At 43.5% G+C, this 26,302-nt stretch overlaps 1 protein-coding gene across 1 annotated transcript; it reads right to left on the bottom strand.

Annotated features, from left to right (window-relative positions):
• Positions 1-3,688: 3,688 nt before the first annotated feature.
• Positions 3,689-22,762, bottom strand: NUAK2 (NUAK family kinase 2). The gene is made up of 7 exons (XM_060231318.1): positions 22,505-22,762; positions 14,628-14,748; positions 12,009-12,160; positions 9,885-9,950; positions 7,444-7,563; positions 6,880-7,012; positions 3,689-6,581 (listed from the first exon to the last, which is right to left on the bottom strand). The coding sequence occupies exons 1-7, from the start codon at positions 22,706-22,708 to the stop codon at positions 5,440-5,442; spliced, it is 1,938 nt and encodes a 645-aa protein (XP_060087301.1). The 5' UTR covers positions 22,709-22,762; the 3' UTR covers positions 3,689-5,439.
• Positions 22,763-26,302: the final 3,540 nt, after the last annotated feature.

Genomic DNA, 26,302 nt, shown 5'->3' with positions numbered 1-26,302 from the left:
GTGTAATTGCCTCACCAATCCCCTCGAGCCCTGGGCTGACAAGCCCCCTCCCCAGCAGCCAATCACCATTCCCTCCCTCCTAGAAATACTTCCACTCTGGCCTCACACAACTCACTTGTTAGGGACAGCCACACGTGGCAGAGGGTTCTGCCGGGGAGCTCCCTGCCATGCGGACTTAGAGCAAGGGACAGGCACGTTGGTGACGGGCTCTTCACTGAGCGATTGCTTTGACAGTATCTTTGACTTGCGAGGGGGAGAGTGAGATCTCTCCTCTGGAGCTAACTGCTCGTCTCCACAGGTTCCCGGCTCTCAGAGGCTCACTGTGCGAAGACTGTTGGCCATGGGTGGGTAAGCGCAACTGTGTACCTCCACTGTCCTCCCCCTCCCCTCACTCAAGACTGGGTGGTGTGGAAACGTCTCCGGCACTTGAACCAGGCAGCAGGCTCAGGCAGGGAGCATTTGCTGTCCCCACTCCCCTGTGCTGCTGCCTGCTCCCTTCCCTCGGTCTGTCCTCTGCCGCGTTCCAACCCCGGGCAAAGCAGGGGGTGTGTGTCTGGCAGCTGCCCTGATGCAGGGAGGTGGGTCGGAGACTGTCCCTATAAGAGAGCACCCAGCTGAAATGCAGCCCGCTCCTCCAGCTGTCGCCCCTGCAGGTGCTCTTGATCGGTCTCTGTTTTGCAGGTGGGAATCCAAGACAGAGGCTTCCGTGTGGCTCCCCACCCCCCTCCACTCCCTCAACTGTTCCTGCCCGCCGCTCTGAATGGAGCCCTGCCCCCGGCGATACTGTCCAACGTGCACCGGGGAAACCATTGCACTCTATTCCAGAAAAATAAAGTCTGAGCTGTGCCCTCTGTTCTCTCTGCTTGCTTGGCATCTGCTGCACATTCCCTGGGCACCTCCCCCCTGCCACTCTGTCAGTGGCCTCTCCGAGGGAAGGCTTAGTAGGGTGGGCACACTTGGTTCTTGGGGGTGGATGGGGAGAGGGCTATGAGCCACCATGCTGCCCCCGCGTGGCTGGACAGGGGAGGGGGGTTGTCAACCCTCAGCCTGGCAGGGCTGACAGCCTACCTGACCCCACAGGGCTGTTGTGCGCAGGGCACAAGGGGGGGCTGAAGTGGATGCATGCCCAGCCACTTGCGCTGAGTTCTGCAGCCCCGGGGGGAGGTGTTCCATTCACATGGCAGGGGGTATCAGGGTGATGCAGGGGGTCTCTGGGTGGGTGGTGTCTGTTGGTCTTGGTGGTCTGCTCACTCCCAGACACATTCCAGCCGATGTCTATGGCAGTGAACTCCTGCACTTTGTGCTTCCTATATGTCTGCCCATCTGCCTACCATTGGCAAAGTCTCTGACAGCGGGAGGGTGTGAAGGGATTGATGGCCTCTCAGACACAGGCTTTCCACCCCCTCTCCCAGTCACATGCAATGGGTTGGCCAATCCTGTCGTCCCATGCGACCCTGGCGTGGCGATGGTTTCTCTCTCGCTTGTCCACCCATGCTCCCCCTCCTCGCCTGGGATATGTCTCCCCTTTGGGAGCTGACTGCAGCCGCCTATGCTAGTTCTATGCTTGAGCACAGCTACACGGTGGTTCTCAGGATTGGGCTGCCCATGGGATTTGATGCACTTCCTTTAAACTTCAAAGCTAGCGAATTTAGATTCCTGCATTTGAGCAAATCTCAAGCCTGGGTCCTCCTCCCAGGGGCAAGTAATTCAGAAGCTGTGCTCATCTAGCACTATAATTTAAAAAGGGTGGAACAAAAAAGTAGGGTTTGAGAAGGAAATCAAAGGTTATTTTAGACTTTGTAATTAATAGAAAGTGACTCAATGCTTCAGAGTCCCAGCCCTGCCTTGTTCCTTGTGCTATTACTTATGTTCTTGGAAATTTTTATCCCAAAGTACTGCCTAATTTGAGGAAACAAAGATGGATAAAACAAATAGTTGTTGATTTGGTATTTACAAAACACTGGTTGCCTTCAGTGCCGATAAACCTTTACATCTAGAAAGCTCAGGAACAGTCCAGAATTTAAATTCTGTAATAGAGGCCTTATTCTCACAGCCTGGTAAGAAGAATGCACTTTTCCCCGATCCAAAAACTATGTGTGTCAATAAGCAAACAGTGGACCTGCTTCTCACTTGTCCCAGACTACACAGCAGCCATGCCAATTGTTTTGACTCTTCACTTTTGACTCTGTGCTTTTTTGATGCTCTGCAGGGCTTCACTGCCTTCATTTGGGACCAGCCAAGTCCACACACACAACCCAGTCTGCCTGCTTCTAAGCCTTGGTTCTGGATGGAAGCACTAGCACCTGCCACACAGCCAGAAGAGACTCTTATACTACTCCAGCAGTTGTATCTATGTGATGGATTTCAATAAGTTGCTTTGGGAGGCTATCTTGGCCAAAAAGCACAGCACAGCTAGAAAAAGAAATAAATACTGCAGCTGGGACAGCAAATCTTGATATGAAAGTCAATTTTAAGAACTAGTACTGAAAACCAGCCAAAAAAAAATAAAGTACAGAACAGCTAAATTGTTATCCACTTGGGTTTTAACAAAATGGGGATCACAATAGGCTAGCCTTAGCAAGCCTCAGGGAACTCTACTTTGGCAGCTAGTATGCCAGCACTATCCCTTTCTCCTCTTCAAGGTACACAGCATTCCCCAACAGCAATTAGTCTTCCCCTAGGCTATGGTCGTGTTACACTGTATCATGCTGTACCAGTAAGAGGTGCCTCCATAGGCTGTGCCCATCAAGCTCCAAACAGAAGGCGATACTCGCAATTTCCTTCTTAACCTTTGAGTTCCCAGAAGGTACAGTGGGTACAGATTGTTAGTATTCACCATACTAACAATTTTCTAAAAGGTGAATGTTTTGGGTTCTTGTGCATTAGAGATCTGGGCTCAGTTAGTCAAGACTGATTTGGTATTACCATCAAAGTCATGAAAACTTGTATTACAATCTCATTTTAACCATGGTATCTTCAGAGACTGAAATGAACTGTACCAATTCAGAAATTCAAATTTGTTACACTTTGTAAGGCAAGTTCAGACAAAGAAGAAAACTGGACTGCAAGATTGCTATTACCAGCATCCTTTCATGGGTCAAAGTATCAAAGAAAAAATTTGTAGGATGTTGGACTAAATATGACTCACACCAGTAATCAGTTACTGAGTTTGTTACTGAAGTGCTGCAAGATACCTAAATTTAAATCCTTATCCCACTGCAACAGCCTTTGGTCAAGCAATGATCTCACAGTATAACCAACCACACGGTATTATTTTTCAGGCTAGAAATCCCACCCTGAGAGGTATTACAACATAATGTAACATACTTTGAAGTTCCAGTAAGAGCCTTTCACTGTCTTTTCCCAAGTATGCCTATTGTTGTTTAAAATTTTTTTGAATAATTGATCAGTCGTATGGAACTAGACCATAGTAGTCACTGCAATGGTGTGATCTTGTTTGCACAGAATTCTGTCTACTAATTCCCTGGATCATCACAGTCTAGCCATTTATGAGCCAAGCTCAGTTTTCAAGGAATGAAAGACTACAACCAGAAAAAAAGCTATTGCCAATCTAACCAGTGAAGCAGCATTAATGCCAACTGACAATTCAATACCATCCTGTTGCTTTCATCTTTCTACAAGATTTGTTGTATCAGTTTTGGAGCAAAAAATACGCAGAAAAGAATACCAAGGTCTCACATTTGCTTTTAATTTGTTAACTTCGCCGGATGGGAAGAAACATAACAGAGCTTGGAAGGACAACCAGAGAATATGCAGCAAGATAGTGCATTGGGTATTCAGAATTCAAAGCATGATAAGATTACACTTTTCAGATCACTTCCCTTCAGGTTCAAAACAGGAACTGTGAATGCTTCCTAAAGAAAAACTCTAAAACATTCATTCCAGGTTTTCCTTTACTTTTGTCAAATTGCTCACATGGCTGAGAAAAGGCAGTGTTTTAATACTATAAAAATCCATCATGACAAGGTAACATATCCAGTCAAAACAGAGTCCAGAATTTTTTTTTAAAGAATCATACTTATTTAATCATATTTTGGCAGGACTAAATGTCCAGTTCTTCAAAGTCTCTTATACATATTATTTCACAGCCATGTTCTCCCCTCCCCCCCGCACCAACGGAGTAATGGCCATTCATTTGGCACCTTCATATACTCCTTCACAACCTCAGTGCCCAGTCTCCAATTAACGGGCCCATTCCAAAACAAAACCATATACCAATCTCCATAGATGCTTGTGGCAGCTGTTGTGATTTAGTAACCTTGGGCTAACTTTCCTTCTGTCAAAGTTACTGTAGCCCAGCTGAACTATATCACCCACTTTTGGAAGATGCAGAGAGCAGAAATGCGTAAGGAGAGGTAGTCTTCTGGCCATATTGGGCAATTTACAAAGCCAGAACTCAATTATTCCAGTCTTGCAAACGATAACCAAAGTAGAGATGTGCAAAGGGAAAGGATGTCCAATTCCTGTGTGCCTCTCTTCCGTCTAATGTCCTCAAAATGACATCCACGCTATGAGGTGGGATTAAGTTTTAATTTAACTGCCATGGCTCATCTAGAATACTTGGAGCTCTGGTTTTATGTTGGGGGTGGGGGGGAACAAGCCTGTTGGCAAGTCCTTGCCTGATATTTTGGAGGGGGAAGGAAACACCAGTACAGTTAAACTCCTTTAAGTCTGTAGTGCAGATTTTCTAACAAGCCAGAGAGCCAACTTTCAGCCCAAGGCCTGTGCCTTTCTTCTTACCTTGCTATGTCATGATTCCACTTCAGAAGCATTTCTACCTCTACCATCCTTGTGCAATTTAAAGAGCGCAGTGCAAACAAAAATAACCACTCCAGTTGCTAGGATTTGAAATTGTCAGGGTCAGTTTGGAGAGATGGAGGTGTTCCAGAGAGTAGCAGAGGTTTACACCAATGAATTTCCAACACGCTCTCCCCTCCCCACCCTGTTATGTTGGGACTATTTTTCCTTTTTTTTAAAACATAAGCATTACCCCATTGTCTTGAAGTTAACAGGTATCTCCCCACTGCAGCCCACTGCACTGCCATTCCTAATTTCTTACATTCACTAACTTTCCATCAACATACCTTTCTCTCTCTCCAAACATACACCTATACCCTGTTGTACCATTTTACAAACCATCCTTTAAAAAACAACAACAACACACAAGTGTTCTCCCCATACATTCCAAGAAAAGTCTAAGTTTTGCAGCAAATAAATATTTCCAGGCTGTTGCACTTGCAGGTCCTGTCAGGGAGAAAAGAAGGCTGTCAAAGCTCTCTTGTCTACCTCAAAGGGAAGTGCAAATCATATGGACAGTGCTGCTCCCTTCCAGCAAAATCCAAGCTGCAAATGTCTCTGCAGATGTATGCATTGTCTGGCAGCAAAAGTTTCTAGGGGGCTTTGTTGGCCAAGGGTCCCTCAGCTCAGTTTCATGCTAATAGCTACAGCCCGTTTGTAGACCTCAGTGACATTTTCACAGTCCGCTAGAGAGAAGCAGCTATCTGCAAGGGGGCTTTGACAACGAGTCACTGTCCAGCGGCGTAACCGGCGACCCATGTCCCCTGCTGCCTCCTCCAGCTGCAGGAGATCATCCACAGACACTGAGCCACGCATGGGCGCCCCACCAGCATTACCCAGTATTCGATCAGGCAAGTCAAGCTGGTCAAAGGACTCTGTGGAAAGGATGCTGTCCTCACTCACTGCACTAGAAGGATGAACACGGGAGGCCAGAGGCAGCTTGGGCAAAGCAACTTCAGCGAATGAAGAGAAAACCTTGGCAGGCACGCTGTCAGACTCCGTGCTGCTGGAGGAGTACTTGCCATTGAGCTTCAAGATGCCTTTCCGTCGGGCAGGATAGCCACTGGGGCTCTGAGCAGGGGAGGGGTTGCCAACAGAGACACTAGCATCAAGGTCTAAGTTCTCGGAGTCCAATACATCACCAGACTCACTACGCTCTGGGGATGAGTAATACCCAGACTCTCTCTTCTGGGGCTTCTTCAAAATTCCTTTCTTGGGCATGGAAGGGGTGGCTACAACACATTCTGCCTTGCAGGCCAAAGCCCTGGATGACAAGACGCAAGCCAAGTCTATAGCAGGTCCAGTACTATCCTCCTTCCTTTTGTCTATAGGAGCTGCTAGCAGCAATGCAGGTGGAACCTGGGACTTCTCACAGGAATTTCTTTTCTTCAAGATGCCTTTGGGTCTCTTTAGGATGGACTTTGAAGAGTTCTCTGGAGCAGGACCTGTTTCTTGTAGAACATGCGCTATATCGTTTTCCTTCTTGGACTTCTTAAGTGAGCGCTGCCTCTCAAGTGTGACACCAGGGATGTGTTGCTTGAAGAAGCAGCGTACCTTGGAGCCATTTTCAAACAGGGGCCTTGAAGAGCGGCGCAGCCACTCTGCCACTGTGGCCAGTGGAGATTCATTCTCACGCAAGGACTCCTGCTCCCCAACTGGCACCTTGTAACCCCAGTTCACCCACCAGTGGCTGGCAATATCTTCAATGGTGGCTCGACGCTCTGGGTTTACCATCAGCATCCATCGGATCAGGCCACAGGCGTCTAGAGGACAAAAAAACACAAAAGCCAATCAGATATAGGAGCACTGGCAATATTCAAATTAGTTCTCTTGTTCTCAGAGCCATTAAGTCAGCTATGGGAAAACTATAAGCTCACATTCCCTATTTCAGTGGATGTCCAGGCCTTTGTGGAAATGCATGTTCAAAAGCCACCACTGTCCCTTTCAGATGATAAACATGAGAATGGGAATCAACATGCCCTTAAAAGGCTGCATGTTTTATGATGCACTTCATGTCACTTGTAAAACAGCACATGGACTGCTATTCTCACGTTACCTTACCTGATAGCTTTGTGGGCTCTCTGTAGTCCCCACTTGTGATTTGCTTGACCAGGGTCTTATAATCTTGGCCATCAAAAGGCATCATCCCATGAATCAAGATATAGAGGAGCACACCAAGGGACCAGCTGTCAACCTAGAAGCACAGAAGAGATTTTGCTTCTTGTAGAATGTGATTTTGTAATACAATGGTAACCTAGCTAGAGGGATGATTTCTACTTGCTCAGCCCCTTATTTAGAACATTTATATATACGCCTTTCTCTTGAGCATTTCAGGACACAAGGCAGTAACAAGGTAAAACTAATTTGGTAAATAAACTTTACAACCAGATATAAAAACATCTAAAAGCTATTTAAAAACCAATCCCACTATGAGAGTATTCTGGCACTGGCCATCAGAATGTCAACATAAAACAGCCCTCAGCTCTGTTCATTCATCATTGCTTAAGAAGAAACACATATAATTGGCTAGTAGTTTCAGTGATGGTTTCACCATAGCTTGGCTGCAAGTAGCACATGTGGATGTGCACTGCATTCTTCTTCTGTTTTTATAAGCAGTAATCTCACCTCAGGTCCTTTATAAGGCCTCCCATTGACTATCTCAGGGGATGCATAGAGAGGGCTGCCACAGAAGGTCTGGAGGAACCGATCTTGCTGGAAGACATTAGAGAGGCCAAAGTCTGCAATCTACAAAAAAAAAAAGTTTCTTTAAAAAGATCCATGAGATTAGTGTTCCTGCTGGAGGGAAAGGAAACATCCAGTGTTTTAAGAATGCATTATACTTTCTAACCCCAGAAGTTCTTCATATACTAAAAATAACAAGATGCTTTCAGCTGGTCACCCTAGATTCTGGCAGCAGAATAAGCAGTATAGTCACTGCTAAGATTTCAGCCTCAAGAACATGCTGGCTGTCAAGGAAGTTTGATACTAGAGCTACCTTCTGGTAAATGCTGGCAGTTCCCCATAAGACCATCTATCCAATTTCCACAGGTATACAGAAAGGAAAGATGTCTACTAACATTCAATAGGCATTTGTACCAAGGCATTTAGCATAACTCCACCACCCACCATGGTTCAGCTCTGTGTCTCTTAACAATTATGAAGTAGGCTGAATTAGAACTTGGAAAGCTTTCCTCAGCAGAGATATAGTGGTGAGAAATCTGCCTGTTAAATTTCTACCTGTCATGTACCCACTCATTATAGAGCAGCCTGTCAGGAGAAAGGCAGCAAACCCTCAAATTCCTACCATGAAAGCAGAACTGCTTTGTCAAATGCAGATGAGGGCTGAAAGAAACAACTGAGCTCCAGGCCCTACTATGCCAACTGTTTGACAGCCAAACTCATTTGCTGATACCACAGTTTTCATACCTTGTTTACTCAGCTCCTAGCCAATCAGATGAGCCAGAAGGTACAGAACATACTTTCAGGCTCGCAGTTGCGGAACAGCCTATTGTGCAGGCAACACAGACTATAGTAGGCTTTGTTTATTATTAACTGTGGGACACTGCCATTATATTACAGCTCCTTAGTCACATGAACAGACCATCTGGACTAATGGGTACAAGGTTAGAACCACACAGCAGGATTTAATCTCCTTCACACCTTTTTTTGTGTACAAACTTCTGTTTCCTCTGGACAAAGCCTTCTGAATTTGAGCAGCATGCTATTCTGGGATGCTGTCTTTTTACTGGGTCCTCTCCCACATTTGGAGAGCTGTAAACTGGTCGGGCACCCTACACTTTGAACGATTCTTAGCCTATCCCACTTCCTCTAATAAGGCCAGGCACAAGGCAGAAAAAACAGGTTACGAGGGTGGAGAAAGAAAGCTGTTTCCTGCCCATACCATAAAGAATGTTTGACAAATCAATGAGTGCAGCCAGACACTAAGATGCAACACAAAATACAAATGACTGTTTCTCAATGGGACAAATCAACTCCAGGTGTAGCAGTCTCCCACAGCCTGGCGCCTAGCCTGCTAAATTCGCCTCAGCATTCAGATAAATCACCACTCTTTTCAGAATCTCTTCTACCATCATGCTGGAGTTTCCTTCTTTGTACAAGCCACAAATTCCTCCCCTGTCCTAGTTTGCCATGCATCACTATCTGAATTAATCTCCATATTTCTATGTTTATCAGTTGAGATAAGCCAGAACTTATGGTAAACCATGGGCTATTTATAGTTTCTTCTATCCTCCTAGTTAAAGGCTTCTGGCTACATACTGGGTAGCTATCCTGCCTAGAGTTTGGATAACAGCCATTACCTGTCCTCTTAGAGCTAAGGCTCTAAGCTGTAAGGCTCATCACTTCCCTCTTCAACTCTAACCCAAGAGGAACACAGCTGGTGCCCCTTCAGGTCCCTGAAGCATCAGCCCTTGCTTTAGGCGTTCAAGAGTTCATTATATAACCAGTTAGTTAAAAAGGGCCATTTTATATATAAGGATTGAGGAAAGCAGGGATGGCTTAGAGTACAACATGGTTCAACTAGAACCAAACAAAACAGCAAAAAAAAAAAAAAAGCCTAGAAGCAGCAGCCCCACCCCAGTCTATAGAGTGTTCCTGTGATCACCTCCATGGGGCAAGAAAGAACTAGAATAGCTGGCATAGTATAGCTTAGGACTCAGCACCCAGAAATCCCCATGTTCTCAGCTCACCCCTCCCAATTAAGTTGCAAAGGATCCTCAGGGTCATCTAGTCCAACCCCCTACACAATGCAGGGAATTCACAAATGCCTCCCCCTAAGTTCAGGGGATCAACATTGCTGTCAGATGGTCATCTAGCCTTTGTTTAAGAACCTCCAAGGAAGGAGAGCCCACCACCTCCCAAGGAAGCATTTGCCTTTTTTAGCCACTGCATCACACTGTTGACTCATGTTTGTGTTGATTTTAAAGAATACAATTTCAGTCCCATACTCACCAACATGCACAGTGGCCTGAATAGGGAGAGACAGATTTGCATGTGTTTTAGTACCTCACGTGGCAATTCCCAGTATCTTGGATAGCCCTGCTCACCTTAATGTTGCCATTAGCATCCAGAAGGATATTTTCTAGCTTCAGATCTCTGTGAACAATTCCATTCTACGGAGAGAGGGAAAAAAAGGCAAGTGCTGAGTTTGCTTTCTTTACAGAAATGGAAACCACAGTGTGCCAGGAGGCTGTTCCCATTAATCCTGCCCACACATATGCTCACAACATGTGTACAACAAAACTGTCTGAGCTTAGGCTCCCACAGAAAGGCAAAGAGCTAGCAGAGAGACCAAAGTGAAGAAAAAAGACACAATGTATGCCCACAAACTTATCATACAAGATAGAGTACCAGGAAACTGCTCCTGGGAATTTCCAGCCAAGAGACAAATTAGCCTCCTAGACACTTCTCCCTTCATCCCATCCTAGTGTTGATCATAGATGAGTAGGGGGAGTCATAGTTGCTCCCCCCAAAAATTGAAGTTATCATATAAACCTGCAGGCCCCATGCCAGTCACTTCTAACCCACAGGGGCTAGCAGGACTGGCACAGAAGACACCTACAATTTGTACTGAATAGGGTCAATAAATCCCAAGACCTACAACATATCTCTTTAACACATTTTCTGTTGCTATTACATTTTTCTGAACACCTCTTCTAAATGCATGACAGCCTGTAGAAACGTTCCAGATTTACTCAGTCCTAAGAACACTCTTTTGTGTTCAAGGGGTCTCATGTTGCTGGGAAGCAACATTGTTTTGTTGTCAATCCAGTGATTATGACCATTATATAACAGTGCATAAAGTTCATCTAATTCTTATGGCTGTATAGCCAGATAAGACAAAACAAATAATAACTTGACAGAAATCTAAGGGCCTTAGCTTGTGTTGGGGGGGGGAGTTTCTAGGAATCGTGTTTACAAAGCAGAGTCCAAGCACACATGGGAATTTTCTGGAAATGTCTTGACATACAGAAACCAACTGTGACAGAAATGCAACATGTTCCTTGATTGCAATTTATTATCTACCCCTTCCATTTCCCACCTATTTTTAACTTCCTGTCCTCCACATTCCTTCCTAAGGAGGGGAAAGTCCAAAATCCATGTTTCTACTTCCTTCCTCCAATTCAGCAACAAATTCAAAGTGTAATATGCAGTTTCAGAGATTAGAATTTTATGCCTCCAAGTAGGAGTTGTTTGTCCAAGCTGATTCTTATAGCCTGCCATACCAAAATTCCCCTTGCCATGCCAAAGGTCTGGATTAAAGAACATCAAGCAAGGTCAAAAAAGAATGGGCATAAGTAGGTGTTTTCCAAGTAGTAGTAACTGATTCCTGGCATGCCAAAGACAAGTGCAAACAGGAAAAAGGCAAAAGTAAAAAAAATTAAGTGCAAAACAAAGACCAGCCTTTTATAGAGTTAAAGAAAGGTTAATACAGACTGTACTCTCATTCAACAAAGCGGAGCACTTTCATGATGCTTCTTGGTCATCAGACCATTGGTCCTTCTAGCTCAGTGCTGTCAGCTTCATTTATCAGCAGCTCTCTACATTCTTTGAAACCCTTTTAACAGATGACATAAATGGAGCCTGGCCCTTCCTGGATGCAAAGCTGCTAAGCTACAGCTGTTTAAAGAACTATATACCTGTGTCACTTCAAAGTATCTCTCATTTTAAGGTTCAACAAATGAAAATCAAGTGAGGACGCTTTACGTGTTTCAGCTTAGGGAGATTCTCTGAAGACAGGGCTGAAATTAAGCAGGCTTACCAAAGTAGGAAATCATTGTGACTCATAGCATTCAAGATGTCCTCAGCAATTTATTTTGTATCAGAGAAAGAAGCTAAGAACTGGGAATGGAGCACATTTTTAAAAAAAAGAAAAGAAAGAAAGCTAACACTTCTCCCAAAATGTGTCCAGATGTAACATATGATTCCAGTTAAGAAGCAGGAGGTCAGAATCCTGCTTCTTCTCCAGGCATAATGTGAGTGTGTGAGATCTGAACTGGCTCCCAGACACCTATATTTCATCATCTTCTAAACAGCTTAAGTAATAAAGAACATTATTATGGAAAAAGGCCTCTAGATATTCTTCTATGTGGTTGGAGGGGGGTCAGGCACTCCTGAACTTATTATAGAAGAGCCTTTCATCTATCAAGCATGTCATATAGGCCACTCACCTTGTGACAGTAGTAGACTGCAGACACCACCTGCCTGAAGAAGTGCCGAGCTTCCTGTTCAGTAAGTCTCTGGCGCTCACTGATGTAGTCATAGAGATCTCCTTTGCTGGCATACTCCATCACAATGACAATCTTGCTGCTGTTTTCAAACACTGGATGGACAGAGAAGTCAGGAGGGATCAAGAGTTCGAGGCCAAACCATCATGATAATAAGCCTGCAGTTTCACCTGCTCAGGTTTTAGAATGGGGAGGGGGCCCTACAATACCAAGTCTATTTACAACAAGAGCAACTCAGTTCAAGTTGGTTTAGCTCTTGCTTGACTATAACAAGCCAGTTGTGATACATAAAGTACTGTCACACATACGGCATTGCTTTTGTGTCAGAAATCAATACTACTTTGCAACAGAAGCACTGTCTCTTTCTGTTTCACTGCATGGAAAAGAACTACAGAGGCTGGACATGGAGCCTCCCAGTTTATCTCTGACTAAGTTAACTGCTTAGATTTAGATCAGGGTGTTTGAACCAGGGTTTGTTGTTTCTTTTGTCTTATCCACTGTTTAATACATGATACTCTGGTTATTTTTTTTTGGATTATACTAACAGCCATAATCAGAATGACTCAAACTGTATAAACATTCCCGCTCAAAAAGTGCCAGCCCTTCTGTTAAACTTAACAGTTCAACACCTTGGATCTTTTACCTCTGTGATCCTTTACAAGTATTTGCTGTGTACAACCATGAAGCTGTAGTTCCTGGAGGAAGGTTGTTAATATTTCTTGCATTCCTTTTTACAGGGCTCTAAGGAAGATTCTGCAGGCAACTTTATTAGCAAAGTGAAACTAGCTATTTTTAAGAGCCTGTTACTCCATTTCCTCTACTGCCTCAGCTGTTTTGTACACAAGAACAAAGAGGAAGCAAATATCAACTGATGGTGGGTGGGTGGATTTCAGCACTCTAGATCTGCTGTTGCTGGGTCACCCAGTTGCCCCTCAGGAAGAAGCTACAGAGGGCCAGGCTACAAGTGATGGCAGGCACAGATCCATCCTGTGGCTGATGTTTTAAAAGCATCTGTAGTTCCTTAAAAATTACCACAAGGCCCCAATCCAAATCAGGCACACAGCCACCAGAGCTCTCGTCTCTCCCTGTACCTTTGTAGGTGTATAAACAACTGTTTCTGCACCTGAAAAGGCATGCAGGAGGGACCACAAGAGCTCCTGGGGCCACCACACACCCAATTAGGATTGGGGCCTTACAGCAATATTTAAAGAATTACAAATGCTTTTAAAAGGGCATCAGCAGTCATGAGATGATTCTATGTCCACCACCACTTGTATTCTGGCCCAAAGAAGCATTTACTTCAGAGTTATGAGTGGGAAAGAGTCAAAACTACTTTCAGCACCACTCAGTGAAAACTGCTTTTGCTCATTTTCTATGCCACAATTAGCCTCCTAATTTAAATAAATGCTTCAGTAATTCACAGGCAGAATTCCAAGGGTTAAGAACAGGGATAGAGTCATTACACTTAAATATCTGAGTATTATTTATATATTTTTAAACTACTGCATTTAAGATATTCGACAACACACCCTGAGTTGAAGAGACAGGGCAAGCTTGAAATTCAAGTAGTAGGATACATTTCTGCCAAGCCTTCAAATAATATATTGAAGTCTGTTTCAGGAAGTTATAGCTGTGCTTTGTACAGAACTTTTACAAAAAGTGTATTGTTTGACTAAAAGACAGATGAGCAAAACATTTAAAGTCCCATTTTAACCACTGCTTCAATTTGTGGTCATAATAAGAAAAGACTAAAAACTAAAACACTTCATGCCAAAAAGTTCATGGCTAGTGACTATTACATTCAGCAGTGTCAGAAAACATACAAGATAAGGCTTGCCACCTCCAACTAAACAATAGTGCAACTCCTCCAGTTTCATTTGATCCCTTTTTGAAAAGCCAATGAGAGACAGAACCAATGCTATCCTAGTATCATTACACAGAAGTGATATATTAAGTTTGTGAGTGCTCACCTACCCATTGTTCTTCTCAGATTTGGACCTCCCTCCTCTTAGCTGCCCAACTAGTGCTAGACTGGGTTTAATTTGAATTATCCAGAAAAGCCTCTAAGGCGCCTTCCCTTCTGCTTTGTGATTTCAATCATACATCTGCTGTTTTTGCTCCTGAATTGCTGGGTTTAATGGGTTTTTTTGCTGTGTATCATTAGTTCCTGGCATTTTAGTTCCTTATATTTGTACCCCTGCTTTCCCCTTGGCTCCAAGTGGCTTACAAATCATAAACATTACTGATCAAAACCAAATAAAATAAATCCCCCCCAAAAAAGATGTCTGCTGTTCATATCCCATCAAAAACCCTTCTAAAGATCTCCAAGGAGCTCATCTCTTCAAAAAGCCCATTCCACAGAACACAAGCCATGATGGTAAAGGCCAGACTCTGGCCAATGCTATACAGGCACACTAATTGAGGGAACAACCACAAGGTGGTAGCCTGAAGACCACTGTTAGTAAGTTACAGTTTACAATTGTGATTTTATTTACACCTTGGGAACCATTTGTCAGCTGAGGGGAAGGAGACAAATGTTTACATAAATAACAGAAAAATTACCTTCATGGACAGCAATGATATGGGGGTGATTGAGAGATGACATTATTTCAATCTCTCTCCGAATATGGACAAGATCCTGCTCATCCTTTATTTTGTCTTTCCGGATAGACTTGATAGCAACCTGAAATGGAGAATTTGAAAGAGGTTGGCACTCGGGATTGGTAATGAGCAATCACAAATACTACAGTGAGAGGAAATAAATCTAAAACTAATTATGAAACACTTAAGACAGTGAAGAACTCCATTTCTGAGGAATCACCCAAGACCAACAAAGTAACTACCATATTAGAACTGACCTCAAGGCAACACAAATGAAAGCCTCAACCACTGGGAACTCTGAAGAGCAATTCTGATCTGGAATTGGTTCCGTGCTTGGAAACTCGCGGTTATACTGACTGAAAAGATGCATGATGGAAAATTCATTACCTGATCTGCTAATTAAATGACTATTAGAGAGATATTTTGAGGCAGCATAGTTTGAAAGTTAATACTCCACTCCATCCACTTTTCCTCCCCCCCCCCCCCCCCGCTTTATTTGGTCCAAATAAGCACATGTATGTTATCCCAACAAGTAAGCAGTTGAGGAAAACGTCACTTGGCTGTGCTAAAAAAAAAAAAAAAAGGCTTTGGCATCAAAAGAGAAGCCATCAAGTTCCATGTTCACTGTTCTGAACAAAGTATGAGGAGTAAACATGGAACTTCCTTCAAATAGGGCCAGCTGGCTAGAATGCTGGAAATTCAAACTGGTACTGCAAACCTTCCAAAGTTTGCTCAGATTTCTTTATTATGAAAAAACTCCTCAACAAGGAAATGAAGGGGAGGAGAGGGGAAAGTGAGTGCTGGAGAATAGATGCCGCTAATCCTCTTTCAAAGGGATTGGGAAGACAATGTGCTCCTTGGCCTGAATTTACAACGGAATTCAGCACAACCTCGTTTCTTCTATCAGACAAGAATGCGGAACAGTATTAATCCTGTAAAGGGATCCTGGAGGACACACAATACTAAGTCTCCCAGCAACAACAAGGAAAGAGGCCTAGCCTTGCATCCTAAGGCAGTGAAGACCTGGCGCTCTCCCAGCCACTCACTATTACTTTACAATTCCCTATTACCAATAACAGACTGGGGGGAAGGGTGCAGCTATAGGACCTTCAGCTATATCTGTGGATGGTGCATTTTTTTACTTCTCATTTTGATGGCATTTAATAGAGAAGGTATTTTTAAGACTGGGAGGCTCAAATAATGATGACCAAATTGCAGAACCACAATGCAGAAATTAGAATTGTTAAAGGTTTTAGATTCCTTGGCTCTCCAAAAGGGAGACCACAACCAAGAAATCAGGAGACTGAGTCTGAGCTGGCAGTCATGATGAAGCTAGAAAAAAATCATTAACTGTAAGGGTGTGTTCATCAGTGACCACAATTAAGATAATTTAACTACAGTATTCTCCATTACTATGCATGGGTGTGAAAGTTGGGACAGTGAAGAAAGCTGACGGGAAGAAAGTTGGTTCATTTGAAATGTGAAGTTGGAGGAGAGTTTTACAAATACCATGAACCATCAAAAAGACAAATAAGCAGGTTCTAGATTAAATAAAGTTTGAACACTCTCTAGAAGCTAAAATGACTAAACTGAGACTATTATACTTTGGTCATATTGTGAGCGCACAAGAGTCACTGGAAAAGTCAATAATGCGAAGAAAAGCTGAAGATAGCAAAAGAAGAGGAAGACCCAACATGAGATGGATCAACTCAATCAAGGAAGCCATGGCCCTCAGTTTGAAAGACCTAAGCAAGGCTCTTAATAGGATGTTTTGGAGATCATTCATTCATAAGGGTGCTGTAAGTGAACTGGAACGCTATTTGGGATTTCCTCTCTTACAACAAAGCATCATTGCAGTCACCTAAATTACAATCCTAAACTGCTTACATGAAGGAATTTTATTACCTCCAATCAGATCAAAGCAAGAAATCAGGATTCTTGCTTTCTTATCCCTCTCAAACCAAAAAATAATGGTAGTTATCCTCTAGTCACATGGTATCACAGAAAATTATAACAGGCTTGAAGTAAATATTTCCAGGAAGCCAGGTGATTTTTTTCCATTCATGCTGGCCACTATTCCTATGGTGTAAGGAGGACTATTGCCTCAGCTTTGTGTTCCTTTGACACAATTATTATGTCACCATCATTTCCTTCTCCTTTGTGTTTTTTTTGTTTTCTTGTGTACAGTTCTGTAATGTCACGAGTTGCATCTTCAAAGATAAACTGGTAAGTGGAGCAAAACAAGATACATAATCATAAACCACTCCTACTTCAAGGATCAGGGAGGTTAAAAGCAAGCTTCTCTGCTGCAGAGATATGCATATGTCAATCATACATGAGGTGCTGAGATAGATGGGAACAGAAGCCTAGAGCTGTTTCCATAGAAGACCTGTTTTACTTATTCCAAATAAATCAGAAGGAGGTCACAGACAACAATTCACTTTGCTGTTTGCAAGTACAGAGTATCATAGTCATGTCCATTTAAAGATTATAATTAGAAGACCTGGTTTACCTACCAAAGAGGCTGAACAAGAAACCAAATAAAGGGAAAGTGGCAGAAAATGTTCACAATATCAGAGGCACAGATGAGTTCAAGCACTTTCATTTGGCAACCCTTCTGCTAAGTTCAGGGATTAATCTTTAACCCTTTCTGCCTCAGTGCTTCATCACCTGATGCACCAACTGTTGTCTGCAAAGATGTGGAACAAAGCCCCATTGGGGGGGGGTGTTAATGGGCAAATTGTCTCCTGCCAGCTTATTAAAGGTCCTTATCTCTCCCCTTCCACAACCCATACAATGAATTTCATCATTTCACTTTTCCCTGACCCAGAGATGTATGTCTGGAATACTTGACATCTAAGCTGGCTCAAAGGGCTCTGCAAGCTTCGGCAACTTGCAGGTAATCTGCACCAACAGCTGCTGCCAGATGCACAAAAGGCAACAGTACACTGATTCTCACCACTTGTTATCCACAGTTTGGAGGGGGGGTGGTTTGGAGATTCTGTTATGATCCTTACCCTATTAGGAGCATCCTAAACTAGTATGTTGCATGAAACCAGTTATTCTGCTACTTTTCAGTGAGTATCTGCCCAGTTACAGTAGGTTTCCTAGCATCTACGGTCCTGTTGCTTCTCCCATGAGAAGAAATCTTTGCTCAAGCTAGATTTTAGTTGTTTAAGGAGCTGATCCACATTTCCACAATGAACTGGACATGGATCTAGTGTGTCTTGTGGAAGAATGGGCAATTGTGCTCCTCTCCTGCTTTTTGATAGAAAGATAAAGGGTGTATTCACACTAAATGCATTCTGCAACTGAATTTTTGCTTTTCTAACACAGTAAAAATCCAGTTGCAAAACACATTATTTAGTGTAGTGTGAACACACCCAAACTGGCCTGATGCATGTGAGCCTCTCTCATTCAAAAGAAGGGATGAAAGCACACACAGACATATCAGACTTACACATATACATGTGTTGTGTCTACACTGTGAGTGCAAGTAAGTACCTGCTCTCCAGCACACAGACTCAAAATGCATCAGCCCTTAGTCCTCCCAGCAAAAAGGAAAGATTCATTGCTGCTGATGGACTACAAAAACTGAAGTAGATGTCACCTTTCAATTTAAAAAGCCAAGTGCAGACAAAGAATTTAACCCCCATGCACATGCACCCCCCCCCACAATAAGCCAGTAGAAACATAATGCACCCCTTTCTTTAGTACAGAAATTACAAAAAACCCCATAAAATTATTCAGCATTGGGGAAATCTGCCTGAAAAGAAGCAATCTGTGAAATATTCTGATGTTTAAAAAAGCTTGGGCCCATTGTCTCCCAAATGCTACCCTGCCTGGACATTTCCATGCCTTATCACCTATTACTGTCCTCCTGCTGCTACTCCCTGTCAAAAAAGTTACACAGTTGTACAGATATATGCATACAGGGTTCTAACTGCACTACACACTTTGGGCATGTGCAAGATAAAGAACTTTTGATTGAATATGGTATTTGATAGGAAGTAGCGTGGGTGCTGAATTTTTTTCTTTAAATAATGAAGGAAAGAGTTCATATTATGGAGGCAACATTAGATCTTGCTTTTATGGACCTTCCTGCACCCCAAGAACAAGCAAGTCGTTTATGCAGAGGGGTTTCGTTTTAGGTTGTTTGTGGACGGGGGAGACCTGTGTTGAATAAGAGAAATTGCCCATTAAGTCACCCACAGAAGACTCTTCAAAGAGCACGCAGTTAAGACTGCGCATATACCGTATTTTTCGCTCCATAAGACGCACCTGAGCATAAGACGCACCTAGTTTTTAGAGCCGTTTGTGTGAATTTAGAGGCATTTGTGTGAATTTTTTGCAGTATTCGCTCCTTAAGACGCACACACTTTTCCCTCCACTTTTTTGGGGGGGAAAAGTGAGTCTTATGGTGCAAAAAATAGTGTACTTCACGTACTTAATGATCTTTACCACTTCTTATATCAGATTGTGGATGGACATCACACATCATCAGTTAGCTCTGCTAGATTGTTGTAATTTGGCTTTAAAGCACATTTCAAATACAGTTTTAATTATGGCTCTGGCGAGGAAAAGATCTCCACCAGGTAATGAAAGTCTTGCCAGGTGCTTCAAAACTAGTTCCAGATACTGATTACTGCCCCATTCCTAGCAAGTTATGGATTATGTAGTCTTGTCAAAGGGCTCAATGTTCTCTAGTTTCCAAAGATCAAAGGGGAGTTTCTGTTTTTAAGCATTTCTAGCAACACCACCCCTCTTCTATCTGAATGCAGAACCCAAGCCCTGAAATAGATGTATCACATTTTGCTAATAAAGACTATGGAAACGCAGACTTCCTGTTTGACTTGGCTGGAAGCCAAGAACTAAAAGCTACCTCCCCCCCCCCACCCCAGTCTAGTTTATAGGCAGATGCAGCAGGTTGCGGAACGAATTTAGAGTCATCACTTCACCCTGTCTGCAGTTTATCAGTTTATGAAACGCAGACCAGTCCTAACCCTTGCATCAACAAACCAGTATCAAAATAAACATATTGTTTAGTAAAGCAACTTCAGCAATAAATGACACAACCAACTAGAGAAAGTACAGATATGGAAGTCTGTCTGTCCCATTCAGCCAAAGTTCCTCTTTGCATGACCACTGTTCATTTAAATTTGTCCAACAGCTGACTTGATAATACAAAATCCATTTCCTTTAATCAGCAACATTATGAAGCAAGGCTTGCTTTGATACATCTGAAGTCTCCGCTAGTCTGAGATCTAAGGGAAAGCATTTGGGCAAGAAAACAGTCCAAATACAGCTAAGAGAATAGTTTCCCAGGTGCCACTACAGTAGTACAAGTTGTATTGACCAGAGTCACACAGTGTGCATCCTTTACAAAGAAGCACCTGCTATCACAGAAAGAAAAAATAGAAGGGATAGAATTAACTTAAAATTTAAATGGAAATTAGAAAAAAAGAGCTGTGTTTTTTGATGTTAACAGCATTCAGCCAGAAGAAAATGCCTAGGACAGGAACCCTGAACACACAAACTTAGCAGGAAGCCCAATCTGTTTCAAAGAATCTGCTTCCAAATAAATGGATTTTAGATTGCAATCTTGTGTGAGTGTGTTCCTTCACCAGCCAGAAAACTGAGTTGTAGCTCAAACTTTAAAAACCAACTATTAGGAAAACTAAACTAGAATAAATACTCCATTAACCAGAAATGTTCAAACATTGGCTCTCTCAGCAATTGTAAACCAAGCACTGTTTTATCATCTCAGTAATAACTGTTATAATTTAAAAAATGCTGCAGAGAAAGGCCAAGCCTGGTATTTGCTCTTTTCTGCAAGAAAGTTTAGTCAACATGCAAATCCTTTTCCACAAGGAAACAACTGCCACATCACTCAGCATGACTAGAAACTGTAATCCATCACCCATATCAACACTGTTCATTAAGGGACACCAACTACCTAGCTAATGATGCTACAAGATAAATTATTCCATCTTGCCAAGCCGGCTCATGCACTGACTGAACAACCAGCAAACTGTCTGAGTTCCTATTGCAAATATTGCTAGGACCCATCCTTTGAGAGCATCAGGCCAAACTAAAATAGTGACTACACATACAGGCCCACAGTATACTGGGGATAACTGATTTACACTAGAATAGCAAAGTCAGATGGGAAAGGCCAGAGAACTCTGGGTCCCTCTTGGATTCTGCAAAGATCTCTCCCACACCCCCTTCCACTGCAGCCAACAGGAGATGACTTTCCACACAGCAACGGAAGCTAGCCAGAAAGGCAAACAGCAGCACTATGGGGCAATTCATGTCAGATCAATGACAACAGTGAGAGTTAGGCATGTAGCTAAAGCAGCAGGGGATTGGGCTAGCTTTGTCCTCCTCCACTTTAGAAGAGGTGTGGGGAACAAGTCTTTCCTAAAGGGGCCCTGTGACGACTCAGTCCATCTGCTTCCACTACAACAAGAAAGAGAAAGTGAATGCCTTCTGCCACCTTCACCAAGGAAAAGCCACTAAGGGCAGCCTTGCAAAACAGCTAACAAGTTTACCACCCTAGCTGTGACGCAATGGCCCTCCATCCCATCACTCTCCCTTCTCAACTAGCATGAGTCATCAGAAATGATGGAAGTTTTGCGAGGCTGCATTTACGTGCACAGGCATGCCTGGCAGCCAGCTAACTCAGTTTATTAAACCGGATCAAGATTAACGTGTTCCCATTCTCTCCACCGTTTGCACCACTGACCCGGGTAATGGCCTCCTTCCTCATTAAGCGGGGGCACGATAAGGACACTTGGCTCAGGCCTCTCTGCCTAACAGAAGACCAACCAGCCTAGCTCGTTCCGGAGAGCTACAAGGGGGCGAGGGGGACTAGACAATATTTAGCCACAATGCTAATCTGGACAGCAAAACAACGGACGCAGTTTTGCAAGACCCGCATGAATTCTGCCCCATCCATCTGTTGCATAAACAATTGCAGAGCCTGAAGGGAACCCCCGACTACAACTACATTTTTATCCGTGGCCAGGCTCCCGCTTGAGCAGGGCTTGTTAATCTGGCCCTGCCACCAGCCCTATCCAAGGACGGCCCCCTTCTTGCTGAAACAATCGCCCGCTCCCTTTGCCTCATGAAGCGGCAGCAGCTGCCAGCACTGCGCTCTGGAGACCCGGGAGCGAACGAAGAGCAAGAACAGCCCAGACGTCACTCCACGAGATGCAGAGGAATCACCAAGCCAATGGCGGGGGGGGGGGGTGGTCAGGGCGGCCGTACCTGGGTTGCACACGACTGTAAAACTGGACAGGGGGATGCTGACGCTCCCTCTCTGCAGAAGCTGCAGCGCGGTGGGCGTTGCGGAGGGGGAGAGATCAGCGGACGGGGGGGGGGGATGCTGACAGCGGGAAAATTCAAAAAGGATCAGGAGATTTCCCCCACGCCAAGGAGGAAACAGCAACAAACCGAGTTGGGGTGAAGATGAGACAGCAGACAATATGACCAGAAGGCAGATGATACAGCAAGCTCGCTGAAGCTAAGCTTCTTTGGGTCTGTTCAGTGCCTGGAAAGCAAACCTCCCGGGGACTCCCTGCACCCACTATGAGCTCCATAACTGAAATGCAGCACACAACTGAAGCCAGCTACATGCACAACGCACTGGAATGCGGCGCTATCGTTGTACTGCCGCAGAGTCATTTACCATGATCGCCTTGTGTACACGGGAGAAGCCAAGGGCAAATTACTGCTGCAGGGCAGCGACAGCACAATAGCCAAAAGTATATGCGTATATACAGTCTCAAATTCGGACAAGGAAAACGGAGGTGTCCTCATTAACGCCTCCTTACCAGCTTTCCGGATCGCTCCCGTGCCTTCTTCACCTTGCCGTAGGTGCCTTTGCCCAGCGTCTCCAGGAACTCGTAGCGGTGCCGGAGGTTGTGCTTGTGATGGTGTCGCTTGACCGCCTGTTTCTTCATCAGGGGCTTGGGGGACTTGATGAGCCCCTCCACCAGCGAGGACGCAGGAGCATCGGGAGGCGGACCGCGATCCATGGCCGCCGGGAGCCAGCAACCGACTAACTGCAGACTTAGAACGCTAACACTGGCCGGCAGCCACGGTGCCAATAAATGCTACAAACCTGCCCGCTCCCGCCCCGCCTCCAGCACCTATTGGCTGAGGCGAGCCACGTGAACTCCGCTTCTGTAACAAGGTATGGGGGTGGGGGCGCAGAATGAGCAGCCGTGAGCTGGGAAAAATGCTGAATGAAGAGGAAGCCGCTAGCAGAAATGTACAGGCGCAAGAAAAGAAGCATCTTAGCTGAAATCCTGGCAGTAAGATACAATGGCGTTGAAAAGGCCGTTGTTTTCAAATGCGTTTGGAAAAGAGAACTACGAAGCCCACTCGCTGAGCTTTCTTGTGGTCCTCCCTGATAGTTTGCATACTTGGCCCAAGGTTGTATGCAGAGCGGATGATTGCATGGTTTGTTCGGCATCGTGAACCTAATCAGGGTGACCAGGGGCCCTAAAATCTTCTCCCTGTTTTGTCGCTTTTCTAGCTCCTGGCGTCTTGTAGAAAATTAGGACCTCTCGTGGACTTGCCCCAGTAAATACGTTTAGTCAGCTAGTTAATGAAATAGCGCACTAATTTATTAAAATAGTTCTAACATGCAAGCCTCAGATTCAGTGGGAGCTCACAGGAGCACAGCTCCTGAACCTTTCTGAGAGTTCCACCTCCTTGTCCATTGAATAGCATGTGCAGCTGCATAACAATCCCTAGATGAGCTCCACCACCTATTTTTCTACAAAATGACCGCTGCTAACCTGTATTTTGATTGCACATCCCAGAGCAATGTGCAATTTATAATCGAAAGCTCATCTGCATAAAACAAATCAAGACAAGCACGAAAATAAAAGTTAGGCCAAATTACAGAAACAAAACGTAAGAACATAGTATAATGCCATTTGCCACAAAGCGCCTGGTGGGAGCGTGGAAACATTTTTACTGGTGCCTAAATGCAAGCAAAGGCAGACAATGTTAACAATGCCAGCAAACCAGACATCTGGTGGAGGAAGAGATAACCCTTTGCTTGGTGACTGTCCACCTTACTTTGCAAGTTGGCACCCTGAGTAAGGGCTTGGCTGAAGATCTTAACAATTAGTTAAGTTTTCTATGGGAGCAAATGGCCCTTTGAATCTCAGGTTATTTAGAAAATCCCAGGTCTGTGTCTGAAACGATAAACTGCGGAAGTACAGGCAACGCTTATGACAATATATTCTCTTTGGAGCAGGAGTATTCTGTATTACAAGCCTCACCTCTCCCTCTGGTTACTCAGTTTGCCATCTCAAACTGAAGAACAGCGGCTTTATTTTTTTAAAAAACGCTAAAACCATGTAACATCTCATTCATTGGGACCAACCCAGATGATACAAAACTCTGTACAAGCTTCATGAGGCTGGAAGTTAAAAAGCAAAATGGGTGTGGGGGGAGGTGCCTCAAGACCTCATCTGCTAAGCTTCCTGCATGCGATGCTGATTAGGTATGTAGTCTTCAAATGCCTTGTGCATCCTCTAAAATTAATGCCCTGTATTGCAGTGTTCCCATGGTCACCATAGCACCTGCTTTTCTGATGCCTGGCAAATGTTTTTAGAAAGGGCCAGGTGGGCCCTTTGCCCAGCCAGGCTTCTGATTAACCACTGGAGATTTGATTGGCTGTGCAGATTTTATAAAATGTTGCTTGGCATGTTGCAAGAATCTTCCCTCTGTGATTTAAAGTTAAACTGTGCTGACTGTTTTGTGGCTGACTCCACCTCCTGTGGCAGCCGTTTTGTGCCTGCATTCACCAGGCCGTGTCAGAATTTCAAAGGTGCCTGCAGTCACAAACAGATGGAAGACCTCTGACCTGTATTATAAATATGAAGACTACTGCATTGTCTTTTCAGCCTTTAGAAGGAACTTTGTTGGTGCTAGAGAGACATTTGAACTATTGCTAGGTTTTGGTGTTTTCTATTAGATGCTTGATTTTTTTTTTTTTTTTTTTTGCTTCTTATTGCCATTTTGGCCAGCAGGCCAAGCAAGGATGCAATTTGACTCTGATACTATTCTAAATCTCTAGTCAACTAGATGTTAATATACATTATGTGGTTCTCCATTGCAGCAATCATTTTAAGTCTGAATGTTAGGATGGCTTGACAGAAACAAATGTGACATATAGACAGTGAAATTCAATTAGAAACCCAATGGAATTTCACCAGAGACTCAAATAGAAATACAATAATTTTGGTGCAAAGACCAAAATACCAAGAGGTACACTAATACACCTTGATCCTTCTTGGAAATGTCTCATGAATATCAATGAAAAATACTGTCAAAGAAGGCTAAATTCCTCTGTTCACTTCTTAGGATCCCACCGAATTTAATGGGACTTTTTGCTAAGTAAACATGTGTAAATGTGTACATGCTTATTCACTTGGAATTACTTCCAGGGAACATAGAAGGACTTAATTCCAAAGTATACAGTGTTTGTGCTTAGGAAAGTCACAAAAAAGATTTGCTAAAAAATGGTAGGACAACAAATGGTTTGTTTCTATGAAAGGACCGGAACAATTAAGAGTTATTCATGGAAAACATCTCTCCCCTCCACCCCTGCCCTGCAATGTACATACAAACCAATCCTCTGCATATTTTCTCAGAATTAAATCCCACCTAGTTCAATGAGACATTGCAAAAGGATTGTAGCCCCCATATCTGAATTGTCGCTTAGTTCTGGATTCTTTTGCTGTGGCTTAATAAAAACCTACTGGAATAAATGCAGTTTGCCAATCTAATATGAAAAACATGTTGTGTGTCTGAACCGAATCTGAAAGACTTTGATGTTTCTTTTAAAATTATCTTTGCTGAGATATAGAAGAGTATGTCTTTTCCTCTGTTGCCTTTCCCCCTTTTTTATTAATGATACTGCCAAGCCATAAATCTTTACCCAGAAGCATCTGGGCATTGGATACATTGTTGTCAGTCTAAATAATGATTATATTTTGTTGTACAGGAGAGGGGTCGTATGGACCACAAAAATAGGTGGAAAGAATGCCACACTGCCATTTCAGATCTTAAGAGGGAAGATCCTATAGCAGTCAAAACAAAAGCTTTAGCATGTGAGGTCATCACATTGATTGAAAAAAGAGATACCGTAATTCCTGAATGACTCAACTAGACCTGGATTTTCCCAGAACTTCAAAGGTGTTGGGACATCAGAAAAGCATGGGGGGGTGGGGGTGGGGAAAGAAACTAAGGTATATCAAATCTAGCCCTAAGGTTTCAGTAAAAATTAATGCTATGAAGATGGTTAATATCCTTAGAGCATCACAACTTTTCACTTAAGGTTATTTGTGTTACAATTATTACTATTATTAAATAAAAACAACCATTTTTAACATTTGTAAGAATTGTTGGGATTCTTACATGAAAAGACTTTTGTAAATGCTGATAAATATTATAATACAGACCACCGAATGAACCAAGTTTGGATTTGTGCTTGAAGAAAAGCCTGATTATACATTATTTTTTTGTACACTGAGAATTGCCAATGTTTGGTGTTGAGAAATGCAAGTGATAAAAGAGCAAAAAGCATTCCCACTAAAAATGCTGGGACT

The sequence above is a fragment of the Heteronotia binoei genome, chromosome 2 (genome assembly GCF_032191835.1).
Source record: "Heteronotia binoei isolate CCM8104 ecotype False Entrance Well chromosome 2, APGP_CSIRO_Hbin_v1, whole genome shotgun sequence".
Lineage (NCBI taxonomy): Eukaryota > Metazoa > Chordata > Lepidosauria > Squamata > Gekkonidae > Heteronotia > Heteronotia binoei.
This window is presented reverse-complemented; position numbering and strand designations above follow the sequence as displayed.

Excerpts from the sequence above, each read along its gene's own strand:
- NUAK2 (XM_060231318.1), bottom strand. The coding sequence starts at position 22,708 with ATGGATCGCGGTCCGCCTCCCGATGCTCCTGCGTCCTCGCTGGTGGAG. Across the intron at positions 14,749-22,504 it reads GGGAGCGATCCGGAAAGCTG|GTTGCTATCAAGTCTATCCG; the intron begins GTAAGGAGGCGT and ends TCTCCATTTCAG. Across the intron at positions 9,951-12,008 it reads CAGTCTACTACTGTCACAAG|AATGGAATTGTTCACAGAGA; the intron begins GTGAGTGGCCTA and ends CTCTCTCCGTAG.